The 18,515-nt window shown below is 44.1% G+C and overlaps 1 protein-coding gene across 4 annotated transcripts in view; it reads right to left on the bottom strand.

Annotated features, from left to right (window-relative positions):
• Positions 1-18,515, bottom strand: part of GPLD1 (glycosylphosphatidylinositol specific phospholipase D1) — a 111,740-nt gene that overhangs the window by 76,279 nt on the left and 16,946 nt on the right. For all 4 annotated transcript variants that reach the window (XM_033934498.1, XM_033934499.1, XM_033934500.1 and 1 more), the window contains 4 exons: positions 15,736-15,846; positions 15,159-15,207; positions 12,040-12,094; positions 5,688-5,795 (listed from right to left, as the gene is read on the bottom strand). In XM_033934498.1, coding sequence (XP_033790389.1) covers positions 5,688-5,795; positions 12,040-12,094; positions 15,159-15,207; positions 15,736-15,846 — 323 coding nt within the window. The remainder of the gene's footprint in view (positions 1-5,687; positions 5,796-12,039; positions 12,095-15,158; positions 15,208-15,735; positions 15,847-18,515) is intronic.

Genomic DNA, 18,515 nt, shown 5'->3' with positions numbered 1-18,515 from the left:
ACTCCTCGCTATTGTAGTATAATGAAGAGTTGTTCTTATTCTTATTCTTCTTGTTCCTTATTATAGATTAACATAGAAACATAGAAACATGCTGGCAGATAAAGGCCAAATAGCCCATCTAGTCTGCCCATTCACCGTAACCATTATCTCTTTCTCTCTCTGAGAGATCTCACGTGCCTATCCCAGGCCCTCTTGAATTCAGACACAGGCTCTGTTTCCAACACCTCTTCCGGAAGACTGTTCCACACATCTACCACCCTTTCTGTAAAAAAAGTATTTCCTCAGATTACTCCGGAGCCTATCACCTCTTAACTTCATCCTATGTCCTCTCATTGCAGAGTTTTCTTTCAAATGAAAGAGACTCGACTCATGCACATTTATATTATGTTGGTATTTAAACGACCATCATATCTCCCCTCCCTGCCTTTCCTCCAAAGTGTACAGATTGAGATCTTTAAGTCTGTCCTCAAACGCCTTATCACAAATATCACACACTATTTTAGCAGGCTTCCTCTGGACCAACTCCATTCTTTTTATATCTTTTTGAAGGTGCGACCTCCAGAATTCTACACAATATTCTAAATGAGGTCTCACCAGAGTCTTATACAGAGGCATCAATACCTCCTTTTTCCTACTGGTCATACTTCTCCCTATGCAACCTAGCATCCTTCTTGCTTTCTCCGTCACCTTTTCAACCTGTTTGGCTACCTTAAGATCATCACATACAATCACACCCAAGTCCCGCTCTTCTGTCATGCATATAAATTCTTCTTCACCCCCTAAACTGTACTGTGCCCTCTGGTTTTTGAAGCCCAAATGCATGACCTTGCATTTCTTAGAATTAAATTTTAGCTGCCAAATTTCAGACCATTCTTCAAGCTTCTTCTGTCTTCATGTTATTCACACCATCCGGCATGTCTACTCTATTGCAGATTTTGGTATCATCTACAAAGAAGCAAATCTTACCCGTCAACCCTTCAGCAATATCATTTATAAAAATGTTTAAAAGAACTTGACTTATGTATTCTCTCTTTCTCAGTTTTTCTGGAAACAAGTATTCTACCTATTTAATTTCTTGCAAAATTATAAATAAAATTATAGGAATGGCGTGTGTAATTTTTAAGTGATCTGTGTGCAGGAAAAATTTTCCATTTACCAGTGTCACCGGCAGCCTCCGGGCAATGGGTCCTAGGGCACCAGTGGCAAGAGAAAACTCTTGTGAGCCACTATGGGCAGCACAAGGAAAAAAAAAAAGGTTAGCAAAAGTTAACACCACCACACCAGGTAGGTATTGTATTAAGCAATAACTGGGTTTATTCTTCAAAACAAAATATTCAAACCAGCTTGCTTGTTTCAAGTTCAATCAGTTTCATATTGAAAAAAACCCACAATCTTGTCAGGATGTTCCAGATATAAAATATAGTCCCAAAACAAATACACTACTAAACAGTCTCTGGTTTAATGTCAGTCAAATAAAGTTCAAAAACACATAATTCAAGCTTTTCCAAAGCTGCTGCTGGCTCTCCAGCCGATTAATAGTCCAAACTTTCAAACATTAATAAAACAGTCTTTTGGGCTGATTTCCCTCAGCCTGTGCTAGTGCTACGGCACTAGGCCCCAGCAGTTGACTTGCTGGCCAGGGAGTGTGCACTGTGTGGTTGCAATTCGCCCATCATAGGCCCTCAATCCCACCACAGAAAACACAGAGCATTCCCCACTGCCTGGGACTGGTAACAGCCCTTCCCCCACACAGAGGGAAAAGAAAAAACCCACAAAATCTCAAAACAAGTCTTTTACAGTTCTTAGAGGTGCCTCCAAGCACCACACCTTCTTCAGGGTTACCACAAAAACATTTAATCAGCTTAGTTAAGCAGTGTTCAAGTAAAGCATTTAGGCAATCTGAATTACTTGCCTTCAGTCCAGCAAACCTCCATTGGCAGGACTCCATTCTGTGGCTCAACATATGGCTCCAGCTCCATGTCCTGGAAATCTTGAGGCATGAAGTTGGGTGACTCCAAACCAGCCTCAGTCAGCTCCATACCTTCCAGCTGCTCACTGCCATTCAGAGCTCTCAACCCTGAGTCTCTCTGCCTTTCCTCTTGCTGCTGCTTCTCCTTCTCTCTCTCTAACTTTTCAGCTCTCTGGTGTAATAGCCTGCAGCCATGCCCCAAATCCTCAGGTGAAAAGGTTTTCCGGCTGTTTCTACTTCCAGCCTGCAGGTGACTGCTGGGAATTAACCTAGAGCTGTGTGGGGGTTGGGAAACAGGCAAATCTGCTCTTCCACTCCCTCTAGGGGCCAAAGAAGGAAAGTTATCAAAATGTTCAGTTTGAGGTTTAAATTGAGCTGTTTGTAGAGTGTCTGCTCTTGAGTTGTGCACTGCTCTGGGGACACTCCTAGCAGGCATAGGCTGAATACCACACCAGATTGACTCCATGTGGTACATCCCAGGATGCATCACACAGGGTCAAGTGTCACTATTCTGTAAGATGGTGCTGTAAGGTAGGAATGAGTGAGTATTGCTTCTGCCTTTGGTTTAAAGGTACAGGAGAACCTGGGGTGGAAGTCAGAATCCTCTAGAGTAGACTACCAGGAATGTTTTGGGAGTGTCAGGAGGGGAATTGGGGGAAGGAGGTCTAATTTTGGGGGTGTCACAGTGGGGGATGGAGATTGATAGTCCACTAGACTACCAGGGATTTTTGAGAGGATATTGGAGAGGGGTTCAGAGAATGGGGCGGTCCACTAGAATATAAGGGATATTTTGGGTTGTTTCTGGGGAGATAATTCCTTATGGGGTCAGAGGGTATAGATTCAGAAGATTTTGTGAGGATATAAAGCAACCTGAGGCAGTGGGGGTAATGGGGCTATTAGCTGTTCTGTCTCAATTCAACTGCTGCCTTGTCTGACTTGGCATTCTTGTTACCATGTTGTGCAGTGCTCCCCTTACAGTTTTCTGCATTGGGGCAGAATAACTAATAGCCTCATTACCATCTATTTATATAGGATGTGCACTAGCATTCAGGGGTTTGCATAGGCTTAGTTTGTGCACAAACCCCTTTTCTGAATCATGTGCCCAGAACATGCTTCCATCTACTCTATATTTCTCCATTAGCCCCCATATTACTTACATTTAAATAGATTAGCACACCATCTCTCTATCTCCACCCCCCAATCATGCTCCTTGAGCAAAAAAATAAATTTTATTTTATAGTGTGTGGGTAGTGTATGATGTGACAAACCTACTGTATCCCCGAGGTTGGTCACAGAGAAATATAGAAAGATATACAAACCCCGGTGCAGAAGGGCTGACCAGGTCAATGCCAAGAGAATAATTCAGCTGACTACCATGTAAGCAGTGAGGAAGATATGGAGACAAAACAAGAAAGCTTTGCTTTACCTAAGGTAGTATCTAAGCAAAAGCAGAAATCTCTGCTTTCTCATTATCCAGTGCCTGGGAAGCAGAAGGCAGGCAAGCAATTTTCCCTGAGAGAACCGTTACAAGCAGAGGGAAGGAAAGCCCTTCCCCCACCTAGTCAGAGGGGGAGTGGTTTCTTCCCTCAGCTTAAAGCGAGGCTCTGTAGAGAGCTAGAGGGGACGGAGGAGGAAGGAACCAGGAGAGCCCTCGAGGCAGGAGCTGTGCCAAGACAGGGAGCCCAGCATGAGGCTGTGCTTGCCTGGAAGCAGCCAGGGCAGCTTGCTGAGTTCAATTGGGACATGAAGGAGGAACAGGTTGGGAACTCTCTTTCAGAATCCTGTATGCCCATGGTGGTTGAAGAGAGTAGTGTTCTGTTTGAAACACAGCCTGAACCCATGGAGACAGCATAAACCCTGTGAGTTCAAAGGAAAGGATTTATTTTTCTTACCTTGTTGTTCCTCTGTGGTTTTCACTGGGGTATGAGAGCATGTTATGATAAAGACTGTAATATTGAAGGGGCAAAGTTTAATCTTAAATAACTGGCTGAGTAGAGCACAAGTGCCTGTACCAATGCCTGTATGAATCTTAGCTTAGCTAAACAAACGCTTGACAGGAGTACAGCTGAAGAACTATGGTTTCAGGTTACCAAACCTCTGTACCTGTTCACAGCTGCAATGTGTGAAATGCAATTAAGTCTGCCTGCCTTTGCAGTCTTAGGGAAAATGCTGAACGGAGGACTGCTCCGTTTTGCTGTATAAACACAGGTCAGCCTTATTGAGTATGTTCAGTTAGCCAGCTTCACTGGGCAGTAATAAAAGTAAAGAACTCTTGCTCTGATAGCAGATTACTTGAACCAATATACAACTCTGGTGAAGAGGACTATTGAGACTGTGTTTCATGTGTGATAAAGTCCACAGCAAAGTGATTTATATTTTTGTTTTGAGGAAGTTCTTCTGTATTCTTTTGACTGTAAAATTCATGCCACTGGGAGTACCTTGGCATGGGATTGCTGTGAGCGAGGCTTTAATAAAACTCATTATTACACACTGGAACCCTGCTGACTGGTGGATTTCTCTAGGAGCCCGCACAGGGGCTGTGCTAAGGAGCAAATTCAGGTATCCTAGTTGAAAGGTACCCCCTACTTCAAAGGGGGCTCACGCCAGTAGTTAAGCGTATATTACTGCCTGGCTACCTAAAACTGCTCGGCCAAAGCATAGGTGGTGACAATGAACATGACAAAATTACTATGGGACACCTCAGCGCATGCATTAGTACTTCCTAGAGCTTTGCAAAGGGGCTCCTATAAGAGTATCACATTACTGCAATGTTCACACAAAAAGAAGTATATGTGAAAGGCAAAAAACTACATTTTTGTGTGGAACTTGATACAGTTAAACCTTGGTTTGCGAGCATAATTCGTTCCAAAAGCATGCTTGCAATCCAAAGCACTCGTATATCAAAGCGAATTTCCCTATAGGAAATAATGGAAACTCAGACGATTCGTTCCACAACTTTAATACAAAATACTATACGCATTTGTATTGCAAGACCTTGCTCGTTTAGAACAGTCACTACACTCTCAGCGTCAGAGAGAGAGAAGAACCATCGGCTCAGTTGTGATGTGTGTACATATTGCAAGACTTTGCATGTTTAGAACAGTCACTACACTCTCAGCGTCAGAGAGAGAAGAACCATCGGCTCAGTTGTGATGTGTGTACATATTGCAAGACTTTTCTTGTTTAGAACAGTCACTACACTCTCGCAGCGTCAAACCATCAGCTCAGTTGTGATGATGTGACACGTGTATACTGTATGGGCGTATTACAAGACCTCGCTTGTCTAGAACAGTCACTACACTCTTGCAGAGTCAGAGAGAAGAACTATCGTCTCAGTTGTGATGATGTCATGCGTGTATACTATATGTACTCATATTGCAAGACCTCGCTCATTTAGAACAGTCATTACACTCCTGCAATGTCAGAGAGAGAAGAAACATCGGCTCAGTTGTGATAATGTGACGCGTGTATACTGTATGTATTCGTATTGCAAGATGTTGCTCGTTTAGAACAGTCACTACACTTGTAGAGTCAGAGAGAGAAGAACCATCGGCTCCGTTATGATGTGTGTATACTGTATGTACTTGTATTGCAAGACATTGCTTGTATATCAAATTAAAATTTAATAAAATGTTTTGCTTGTCTTGCAAAACACTTGCAAACCAAGTTACTTGCAATCCAAGGTTTTACTGTATCTGGATCTCCTTGCCAAGCTTACATTTCCAGAAATTGCAGATAAGTGCAGTCAATAATTCTGCCCTCTGATATAACTTTTTGGCCATAGTATTCCTCATAGATCCTGGTCAGGTCTTTGACAGGCAGATACCTAAGAAACAGGGGGGAGGGGTGGAAAATGGTAAAGGCAAAAATCATCACCATCCAACATGTGTACAAAGCTGTTTGAATCATTTATTTACATAATATTTTTGCAGACAATAACATTTAGTGCCTGGTGCATTAAATGCTATAACACAGGGGTGTCCAATGTCGGTCCTCGAGGGCCGCAGTCCAGTCGGGTTTTCAGGATTTCCCCAATGAATATGCATTGAAAGCAGTGCATGCACATAGATCTCATGCATATTCATTGGGGAAATCCTGAAAACCCGACTGGATTGCGGCCCTCGAGGACCGACATTGGACACCCCTGCTATAACAAGAAAAATACAAAGTTCAGGTTGGTCTTTATGTAGGGTTGCAAAACTGTCTCCTACACTCCACCACCACCACCGCCATGTAGGACTCTGCCCCTTTTCTCTCCAGTTCCTACATAAGATTCCCCTCCTGGCCTTAGGTCTGGCTGCTAGAAATCGTGATGGTGGCAGCAGCAGCAGGTTGTCAGTATGAGTGGCATGCTCTCTCAACTCCTGTAGCAGCACCTTCTGCCTGGATTTCCTTTATATAAGGAGAATGATGGGTCCCTCAAGAGAGCTGCGAGTGTGCACTGGCTTACAGGGCCTGATTCTGTAAACAGCGACTAGCAGCGCCTAACTTGAAGGCATTGTTCCACGTGGTTGTCAACCAACCGCTAGGCATCCGTTATAGAATCACATCTAGCAGCACCTAAGCAGACTTAAGTGTCACTAGGTGCTAGTATAGCGCCTACCTCAGATGCCTAGTGATGCCTAAGTCAACCATGCCTATTCTCTACCCCCTAACCACGCCTACTTTTTAGGTAGGCATCGTTAGGCATCACATGGCGCATCTACTTAGGTGTCACTAGGCGCCATGTGGTATTCCATGCACATACCGAATTACCATGCCTTTTAATCCATTATAAAACAATTAACTTAAGTGCAGATTTAAGTTAGGCACCCTCAATGTAGGTGCCTCTTATAAAATCAGGACCACAGTCCCTGTGTTCACTGTCTATTTGCTACTGCTGCTGCTATGTCTACTTAATAATTAGGCCCAGGGCTGGCACCAGCAGCTTCCCTTGATGCAGAACAGATGAACTGAGAGAAGGTGTGAAAATGGAGGGAAAGAGACAGAGGGGTGGATGTGGAATTGGGAAAACTTGGGGAAGGACTGGAGGAATGAGAAGGGAGTCTGCTGCAAAATAAGGTGGGTATTTGGTGGACTGGCAGCAATCCTTTTGCTTATTTAAAAGGTCCTGCATTCTTTAATTAAAATTAGCCAGCTGAAAAAAACCCTATCCTTTCAGAAGTCAAATTGACACCATGGAATAGCCCACAGGTAATGATGTTAGTTCATGAAACTATCGTCTTGATTTTCCTACTGAAGAAATTGTGATAATTTTAGAGAATTAAAGCGAAGCGAATAGTAACTATTATTACAAAGATATGAAGAGAAGATAAGTGCTAGCTGGGAAAGAGGGAGAAACACAGTACTAAGGAAGCAGAAACATTAAATCATAATTTTAATTAGCATAAGAACATAAGAACATAAGAACATAAGCAGTGCCTCCGCCGGGTCAGACCACAGGTCCATCCCGCCAGCCGCGGCGGCCCAAACAGGTCACGACCTGTCTGAATAACCAGAAGGGGCCCCCTTGCCACCTTGGTTTCCCATTTAAGTCCTATCTTCCCATCGAAGCATGTTTATGTAATACATCAGAAAAACCTATATAAGTCACAGGCCTTTGTCTACTAATCAGAATACCAGTGTTCTTCACATACTAATGGGTGTTAATACATTTAATAAATGTTTGAGCACATCTATTGTTCTTAATTGATTTATTTTCACACTATTATTTATATAGGGTGAGCAAAGTGGTCAACATGAGTGATGTAAGACAATGATGCTAAAAGCTTTCACCAACACAACAAAAGCAAGCTTATTTTTAAGTGCTGCTATTCCCGCTGAAGCAGGGATCCTACTATCTCATTTCCCTACAGCTCATTTCTTGAGACTTTCTGCTGCTGGCATTATCACTAGCGTTTGAAAATCCAATTGTCTTGTAGCTATTTGACATATGTTAGATGGGTGTTTAGGGGCCCCGATCGCTCTATCTGCTCCTGATTTTTAGAAAGAGAATGGAGCATCCATTTATACTACTACTACTATTTATCACTTATATGGCGCTGAAAGGCGTACTGATGAGATATCATGACCTCTTTTACAGGCCAAAGAGTTGGATACACATTTAGTTGAAGATATTCCCAAACTTGCAAGGAGAAACATTATAGTTCGGTGATTCTTTTCTAGAAGATGCTGCAATGTCAACTGGAAACAGGGACATTCTAGGTTTCCTGCAGGAGGAGTATTCCTGCAACTAGCAACAAAGACCATACATGAAGGGGCCAATCATAGAGCTGCTATTCAATAAATAAAGAAAATGTATACGGTGTTATATAATAGGTTATCATCTGGAGTTCAGTAGTCACTAAGAGGTACATGCACTAAAAACAATCATTAAGACCGTGCGGGTTGCTGCCGTGCGGGATTTTTTGGCCAATTTCTAAACAGTGGTTGATGTTCAAATGGCTTCCCATGCAAATGAGTTTTGCAGATGTCCAATCAGACATTTAGAAACCGGCTCTCACACATTTGCAGAGCCGGTTTCGGGAAGCCCAAACAGCTGAGCAGCAGGGGAAATCTCAAAGCAGCCTTCTGCCACTCAGCAGTTCTGGGCTTATTTTTATTTTCTTTTTTAAAAGCACAGATGTACTTGTGTTACACACGCACAATATCTGCTCCATAAAAAAGGCGAGTCATGGTTCCCCCCCGATGACGGCCTTCCCCAACGACCCCCGGAAGAAAAATAAAGGGAGGAAGGAGTTGGAGGGCTGGAGTAAAGGGCCATTACTCAGACTGGCAATAGGTCACAAGCGGAGTTCCACAGGGGTCGGTGCTGGGACTGCTCCTGTTCAATATATTTATCAACGACCTGGAGACAGGGACGAAATGTGAGGTTATTAAATTTGCTGATGACACCAAACTCTGCAGCAGGGTTAGAAACACGGAAGACTGCGAAGACCTGCAAAGAGACCTAACGAGACTGGAAAAGTGGACAAAAAAGTGGCAAATGAGCTTTAACATAGAGAAATGCAAGGTCATGCACATAGGGAAAAAGAACCCGATGTTCAGCTATAAAATGGGGGGATCATTGCTAGGGGTAAGTAACCTTGAAAGAGACCTGGGGGTGATGGTGGACACAACATTGAAAGCATCAGCACAGTGTGCGACAGCCTCAAAGAAAGCGAACAGAATGTTGGGTATCACTAAAAAGGGTATCACGACCAGGACGAAGGAAGTCATCATGCCGCTATCTCGTGCAATGGTGCGCTCACATCTGGAGTACTGTGTCCAGTACTGGATGCCGTACCTCAAGAAGGACATGGCAGTACTTGAGGGGGTCCAGAGGAGAGCAACTAAACTGGTAAATGGTATGGAAAACTTTTCATACACTGACAGGTTGAAAATGCTGGGGCTGTTCTCCCTGGAAAAGCGGAGACTTAGAGGAGACATGATAGAAACCTTCAAAATCCTGAGGAGCATAGAGATGGTGGACAGGGACAGATTCTTCAGACTGTGGGGAACCACAAGTACAAGGGGTCACTCGGAGAAATTGAGAGGGGACAGGTTTAGAACAAATGTGAGGAAGTTCTTTTTTACCAAGAGGGTGGGGGACACATGGAACGCGCTTCCAGAGGTTGTGATAGGCCAGAGCACACTTCAGGGTTTCAAGGAAGGTTTAGATAGGTTCTTAAAGGATGAGGGGATTGAGGGTTACAGATAGATGTAGAGGTAGGTTACAGAAATGGTCAGGAACTACTTCACAGGTCACAGACCTGATGGGCCGCCGCGGGAGCGGACCACTGGGCGCGATGGACCTCTGGTCTGACCCAGTGGTGGCAACTTCTTATGTTCTTATGAGTGATGCCCACTCCTTCCTGCTGCCATGAAACCCCCACCAAGCTGAACTGAACTGACCCCCCTGCCAGAACTCCACTCCCCATCCTTAGAAAAAAGTCAGCAGGAAGGATGCCCTCTCCCTCCTACCTTAGCCCCCTGGCTCCCCCCCCTCCGAACAACCCCCATACCTCTGAGTGAAGATCACAGCAGGAGCCCAGTCCCTCCTGCCTGCAGGCCACTCCAAAATGACGGGCCTTCCCCTTCCCATTGAATCCTGTGATGCATGGCCCTGATTGGTTCAGCCAACTAAGACTCCTCCCAGGGGTGGGGCCTTAGGCATCTGTGCCAATCAGATCTTTAGGGTCCTCCCATTGATGCACCAGGCTGGTGATCTCCAAGATGCATCAGGCAGGCAACCTAAGGCCTTGATTGTCTTAGATGCCTCCTAGAAAGGGCCTTAAGTGTCTGAGCCAATCTGAGCCATCAAAAGTACTGAATTCTTACTTCATCATAGAAAACTCAGTTTATGTATGAGAGATTTGCAGACAATCAAGGTAGTGGGCATGCAGATCTCTCCGATAGATATTCAATAGGGTTATCCTCAAAATCTGATCCATGTTGTCTTCAAGGACTGAGAGTGAAAATCAAGGCCTCAGAACAGGAGTGTCCAATCTCGGTCCTTGCCAGGTTGGATTTTCTGGATTTCCCCAATGAATATGCAAGAGATCTATTTGTATACAATGGAAGCAGTGCATGCTAGTAGATCTCATGCAAATTCATTGGGGAAATCCTGAAAACCCAACTGGATTACAGCCCTTGAGGAAATCCTGAAAACCCAACTGGATTACAGCCCTTGAGGAAATCCTGAAAACCCAACTGGATTATGGCCCTTGAGGACCGAGGTAGGACAACCCTACCTTACAACTATGTAAAGGCCATTGAAGAGACTAATCTATAAAATAGGTTCATCACCTGATTACCTAAATAAGCAGAGTTTTACTGAAGGGTCAGAAAAAGGAATGGAGGGATTGGGAGTGGAAACTTTCAGGTTTTTGATTTATCCAGCCAGGTGACTGTAATATGAAATTCAATTTATACCTGGAGGTCTCTCTACAAGAGAATCTGATTGTACTATTCAATGTATCGGGACAGTGTGGCGCAGTGGTTAAAGCTACAGCCTCAGCACCCTGAGATTGTGGGTTCAAACCCACACTGCTCTTTGTGACCCTGGGCAGGTCACTTAATCCCTCCTTTGCCCCAGATACATTAGATAGCTTGTGAGCCTGCCAGGACAGATAGGGAAAAATGCTCAAGTACCTGAATAAATTCATGTAAACCGTTCTGAGCTCCCCTGGGAGAACAGTATAGTAACATAGTAGATGATGGCAAATAAAGACCTGAATGGTCCATCCAGTCTGCCCAACCTGACTCAATTTAAATTTTTTTAAATTTTTTCTTCTTAGATATTTCTGGGCAAGAATCCAAAGCTCTACCCGGTACTGTGCTTGGGTTCCAACTGCCGAAATCTCCGTTAAACCCTACTCCAGCTCATCTACACCCTCCCAGCCATTGAAGCCCTCCCCAGCCCATCCTCCCCCAAATGGTCATATACAGACATAGACCGTGCAAGTCTACCCAGTACTGGCCTTAGTTCAATATTTAATATTATTTTCTGATTCTAGATCCTCTGTGTTCATCCCACGGTTCTTTGAACTCCGTCCCCGTTTTTCCCTCCACCAACTCTCTCGGGAGCGCATTCCAGGCATCCACCACCCTCTACGTAAAGTAGAATTTCCTAACATTGCTCTTGAATCTACCACCCCTCATCCGTAAATTATAGCCTTTTGGTTGAGGACGGGCTCGGGAGGGCTTCAATGGCTGGGAGGATGTAGATGGGCTGGAGTGAGTTTTGACAGAGATTTCGGCAGTTGGAACCCAAGCACAGTACCGGGTAGAGCTTTGGATTTTTGCCCAGAAATAGCTAAGAAGAAAAAATTAAAAAAATTTAAATTGAATCAGGTTGGGCAGATTGGATGGACCATTCGGGTCTTTATCTGCCATCATCTACTATATTAGTATGTCACTAGATCCACAAGTGCCTCACAATGATGCTGGTTTCGGAAGCAGAAATTGCCTTTGAGTCCGAACAGCACCATTCGTCTGATGTCTATTGCAGAAACTTTTACCTTTAACGAAATGTACTGCTAACTTCTGCAGAGGAGTCCCCCTCAACATCTACATACATTATTCCTTACCATTCTTTAGCGAGGTAATGAAAGTCAAGTTCATATTGGCCTAGTACATCTCCTCCTACAAGTCAAGAAAAAAAAATCTCTTTTTTTTTTTTGCATTATTAATTGCACAAGTACAAAGCACATGGGATAAGTCACTAAGGGCTCCTTTTACTAAGGTGCACTAGCGTTTTTAGCGCACGCAGGAAATTACCGTGTGCTACACCACACGCTATGCTTCTAGAACTAATGCCAGCTCAATGCTGGCGTTAAGGTCTAGTGTGCGGGGCAATGTAGCGTGCGCTATTCCGCGCGTTAAAGACCTAACATGGCTTCGTAAAAGGAGCCCTAAGATTATAAATCTGCCTAGTTACTTTTGTGGGGGGAGGGGCTAACAGAGGTTAAGGAAGTAATTGGCAATGGGAGAGGAGGACCAAGTCATAAGAACATAGAACATAAGAACATAAGCAGTGCCTCTGCCGGGTCAGACCACAGGTCCATCCTGCCCAGCAGTCCGCTCCCGCGGTGGCCCAAAAACAGGTCAAGACCTGTCTGAATCATCAGAAGGGGCTCCCTTGCCACCTTGGTTTCTCATTTAAGTCCTGCCTTCCTATCGAAGTCCTAGCCCTCCGGTCTTGCACATGCACGACCAGGTTGGTTTATACTCATTACCTGGTTAACTTCCTATACTTGTGTTACATCCCAGCTCCTCCCTCAGTATCCCACGATCCCTTTATCCCTCAGGAATCCATCCAATCCCTGTTTGAATCCTTGTACCGTACTCTGCCTGATCACTTCCTCCGGTAGCGCATTCCAAGTGTCCACGACCCTTTGGGTGAAAAAAAACTTCCTTGCATTTGTTTTGAACCTGTCTCCCTTCAGTTTCTCAGAATGCCCCCTCATATTTGCTGTCCCCTTCAGTCTGAAGAATCTGTCCCTATCCACCCTCTCTATGCCCCTCATGATCTTGAAGGTCTCTATCATATCTCCCCTGAGCCTCCTTTTCTCCAGAGAGAAGAGCCCCAGCCTATCCAGCCTCTCAGCGTATGAGCAGTGTTCCAGCCCTCTTACCATTTTCGTTGCTCTCCTTTGGACTCTCTCAAGTACCGCCATGTCCTTCTTGAGGTGCGGCGATCAATACTGAACGCAGTATTCCAGATGTGGACGCACCATCGCTCGATACAATGGCATGATGACTTCCCGTGTTCTGGTTGCTATGCCCTTCTTTATGATGCCCAGCATCCTGTTGGTTTTTTTCGAGGCTGCTGCGCACTGTGCAGATGGCTTCAGTGATGCATCCACCAGCACACCCAAGTCTCTCTCGAGTCTGCTGTCTCCCAACAATACCCCCCCTAATTTGTAACTGAACAACGGGTTCTTTTTCCCTATATGCATGACCTTGCATTTGTCCACGTTGAAGCGCATTTGCCATTTGTTTGCCCAGTCTTCCAGCTTGTCCAGGTCCCTTTGTAGGTCCTCACACTCCTCCCTGGTCCTAACTCTGCCGCACAGTTTGGTATCGTCTGCGAATTTTATAACCTCACACTTTGCCTCCTTTTCCAGGTCATTGATGAATATGTTAAAGAGTAAAGGCCCCAGCACCGATCCCTTGGCACACCGCTCGTGACTCCCCGCCAGTCAGAATACTGACCCTTTACTCCAACCCTCTGCTGTCTACCCGACAGCCAGTGCTTGATCCATCTGTGCACATCCCCTCCCACCCCGTGGTTCCACAGCTTCTTAAGTAGCCTTTTATGTGGCATCTTGTCAAAAGCCTTTTGAAAGTCGAGGTAAATGATGTCTATGGGCTCCCCATTGTCCACCCGACTGCTTATCCCCTCAAAGAAGTACAGAAGGTTCGTTAGGCACGACCTTCCCTTACAGAATCCGTGCTGGCTTGTTCTCAGTAGGCCATTCCTTTCGATGTGCTCGCAAATGCCGTCCTTGATCATAGCTTCCACCATCTTCCCTATAATTGAAGTCAGGCTCACCGGCCTGTAGTTCCCGGGGTCACCCCTCGATCCCTTCTTGAAGATGGGTGTGACATTTGCCAATTTCCAGTCCTCTGGCACCTCACCAGTTTTCAAGGATAGGTTGCAAACATGTTGGATTGTGCCCGCTATTTCCTGTCTTAGTTCCTTCATCATTAGACCCCCACAAAATTTGGGAGTGGGGGTGCCAGCTCTCCCATGTACAATCCAAATGATGGAACACTGCCCATACGCCGAGAGGTTGGATAGGCTGGGGCTCTTCTCTCTGGAAAAAAGGAGGCTCAGGGGAGATATGATAGAGACCTTCAAGATCATGAGGGACATAGAGAGGGTGGATAGGGACAGATTCTTCAGACTGAAGGGGACAACAAGTACGAGGGGGCATTCGGAGAAACTGAAGGGAGATAGGTTCAAAACAAATGCAAGGAAGTTTTTTTTCACCCAAAGGGTCGTGGACACTTGGAATGCGCTACCGGAGGAAGTGATCAGGCAGAGTACGGTACAGGGATTCAAACAGGGATTGGACGGATTCCTGAGGGATAAAGGGATTGTGGGATACTGAGGGAGGAGCTGGGATGTAACACAAGTATAGAACGCTAACCAGGTAATAAGTATAGAAACCCAACCAGGTCGTGCATGTGCAAGACCGGAGGGTTAGGACTTCGATGGGAAGATAGGACTTCAATGAGAAACCAAGGTGGCAAGGGAGCCCCTTCTGGTGATTCAGACAGGTCGTGACCTGTTTGGGCCGCCGCGGGAGCGGACTGCCGGGCAGGATGGACCTATGGTCTGACCCGGCGGAGGCACTGCTTATGTTCTTATGTTCTATGGTGGTAAGGCAATATCATGATCACAGGAGACAATTTTGCAGTTCAGTAGCATTATGAAATCATCACATGTACTTTTCCATCAAAACATTACATACACTGCAAGCGGGGTTTGTTTGGTTTTTTTCCCTGTTTTTGTCTTGTGAATGTGCTTCTTATTAACCACAGTTTGTACCGGGTATGAGGTCTATGAGTCACTTTACCGCTTTCTGTTGGAGATTCCTAGCTAGACAAAGAGGAGGATGAGAAAGGCAGAAGATAAACACACAAAAAGACTTCCTTGAAAATAATTATCGAAAAAAATATATTAAGATTTAAACTTTACCAAAATCACCAGTACTATGAGCTTGGGAATAGGAGCCATAAAAATCAACCTGGGAAAAAAAAACACACACAATTGGAAATGACTTGGTAAACATGGCTTAGCAAAAGCAATAACTCTCTGCTGGCATTCTTGGATGCATAAGGAGACTGTCACAAAACCAAACCACAAGCTTACAACACGTGATTGCATCTCTTTGTGCTGTCCTCTCTGAAAGCTCTGAAGACAAGTGACTGTGTGGCAAGAAGCATTAACATTGATGGAGAGATTTGCAGCTGCTGTTTTTATAATCATATTTTAAGCTTTATAATTTTTTTTATAGAATTTTACTTTGTAATTTATTATTCTTTGTATTTTACTTTCCCTTTGATAATGGAGTTCCTTTCCTTTAGTACCATGTAAACCGCTATGATAATATATTGAACAGCAGTCTATAAATACTAATAAACATAAACATAAAAGCTATCGGTGGTATTAAACCAACATACATGGGGTTTTTTTTTTATTTCAGGGTGTTGAATAACTTTGGTCATGAGTTTGCATTACCAGATTTCAGCACTCCTAGCTCACATGCACATACCTCTGCCATGGTTCTCAGAAATCCCTGCTCAATGCCCAAGCTGTGCCAGCTCACATCTGCTACCATGTGTGAAGCGATCCCAAAAAGGAAGACTACCAGCTTCTCTGTCTCCTGCACAGCAGTAACATACAAGTACCAATCAACATATTATACTAATGCAAGTAAACTACTGGATAATACAACTGTCTCTCTCTTCTCAGAGACTGAAGGAGTAGACTAGTGAAAAAGCTGTAATCTGTGCGGTAGGAAAGCCAAAAGTTAAATCCTGCTGGCAAGTTACTTCACCCTCAATAGCTTCAAGCACACACTCTGTGACAGGGAAATTCCTGCTGTACCTGTATGCGTCTTCCTTTGAGCTCAACAAACAAAAATGAAACCCAACTGGTCCGCAGTAAAAGTGGTGAAACCAAACACAAAGAAGAAACTGCGAATAAGACATACATGATGCAGGCACTTATTCATTCAATAAAATGATGTATAATTGCATACAATGGCAGATATCCACATATACTCTAAAAAGTCAGGACTTTTTAGAGTACATTATCAAGGGTTCATGTAACCCTTCATTATGCTGGCTAACTAGCATGGAGAGAGCTATCTTGTTTCCTTGTGATGTGATTCCTTAGTGTAATCTCAGTGAAGGAGCAGTGTTTGACATTTCACCCCTGCTTGTCATGTTACCCTTCTTTGTGGAAGGATGAGAACTACAAATTTTTGCTATTTATAAAGGCCCTTATTGTGGAAGTTCTATTAATGATACACATGTGTAAATAACTGACACATACATGTAACTATTTATATGTGTATATATGGACAAAGTGTAGATTGCAAAGGGGCGTGGTTTGAACATAATATGGGTGGGATTTGGTGGCATTAAAATCTACATATGTATTCTATATTTCACAAAGGGAACACACATGTATAAGGAGCACTTTGAACCTGTTCTTTTGCACATACATGTTATTCTGGTGCATATGTCCAGCCCTTTACAAAAGGGAATAAGGGTAACATCTTCCTTAAGTCCACACTGTTTATGTTCCCCGCTGATGCAGAATTAAATGGTGACTGGCCACTGTCTCATTAATGGCATTTACATATGTAGGGTTGCAAAATGGCTGCCATGTGTGGAGGGCCATTTTTGAAAAGAACATCCAAGTCTGATTTGGGCGTTTCCTACAAGACATCCAAATTTGGAGGCTCAGAAATTCCTTTTCAAAAGGCAAACTGTTAGATAATAATAATAATTATAATAATAACTTTATTTCTTCTATACCGCCATAATCGTACGACTTCTAGGCGGTTCACAGTGAAGAGAGCTGGACAGTCAGTGAATTACAGAATACAATTAGTAAAATACAATATGATACAGTACACGTATTTCTCAAGTTATCAGCATGGAGTTAATTGTTTAAAATTGGTAACTGATTAGGAGATAAATCTGTTGAATAGTGCTATCTTAATTTCTTTCTGAAATGCGACATAGGTCAGCCTAGCTCTGTTGATGTAGTTGCCTAGCCAGGTCTGCTGTCCAATATTTTTTTTTTTTTTTTTAATCGCCTACTTGGATATCTTGGCCGACAGGATGTCCAACCTTAGGACGCCTAACTTTATCCCCCATTTTCAACCACAGAAACATCCAAGTCCAAAACATCAAACCCAGACTATTTGGTCATGGGAGGGGCCAGCATTGTAATGGACCGGCCACACAGACATCCCAACAGAGAAGTGGGGCACATTCGAGAGCACTGCAATGAACTTCATATAAAGAGTATCAGATATACATCTCACCATAAAACCCCTTATAATTTATGGTGAGCCCTCCAAAACTCCCCCAAAACCTACTATACCCACCTGCCTACCACCCCAATAGCTCTTATGGCTGAGGTGGCATCTATATAGCAATATTGTTGGGTTTTGGTGAGCTCATACTTAACACCATAGATGTGGTTACAGTGCCTTTAGGGTCTGGCTTCTCCTATGGTTCACTAGCCCACCCACTGACTACTTAAGACACCTATGTGCTGCTCTACTAGGCTTTCTCATACCAAGTGCTGCTGTTCTAGAGACAGGTATGTACTGTTTCATTCAGATCTCTGTGGGGTGGGAAAGGTTTAGTGACTACTAGGGGGAGTAGGGGGGGTCATCTGGTAAGTTTGTGTACCTTTGTGGTACTTAAACGCTTCTAAAACAGGTCTAGCCCCAAACATCTAAGTTCCATCTAGGAAGTCCTGGGAAAGATTTGATTATCATTGCAAGACATTCAAGTCTAACCCACCCAAAGCCCACCTACAACCTACCTCCCAAGATGCCCCCTAGACCTTGACACACAGCAGACAAAATGCCTTGCTAGATGCAAGCTAATTTCATTTCACTATTTTGTGTTGGTGCACCTTTTGTACAAGGGTTTACTTTCCTGTAGACCAGGGGTGTCAAAGTCCCTTCTCGAGGACTGCAATCCAGTTGGGTTTTCAGGATTTCCCCAATGAATTGCATGAGATCTATTTGCATGCACTGCTTTCATTGTATGCTAATAGATCTCATGCATATTTATTGTGGAAATCCTGAAAACCTGACTGGATTGCGGCCCTCGAGGAGGGACTTTGACACCCCTGCTGTACTGTGGAGATGGAGAGCACCATTAGGACTATACAGCAGTCAGTTTCTGGAGGGTCCGCGATGTGAGAACATACTCTGTGACAGTTTTTTTTTTTGGGGGGGGGGTTTAACTGCAGCACATTTACTTTTCAAGACTGTCACAGTTTGAGGCTCTGGAGATAGAG

This window comes from Geotrypetes seraphini, chromosome 2, assembly GCF_902459505.1.
Source record: "Geotrypetes seraphini chromosome 2, aGeoSer1.1, whole genome shotgun sequence".
Lineage (NCBI taxonomy): Eukaryota > Metazoa > Chordata > Amphibia > Gymnophiona > Dermophiidae > Geotrypetes > Geotrypetes seraphini.
Note: the sequence above shows the minus strand (reverse complement) of the source record. Positions and strands in the feature narration are given on the sequence as shown.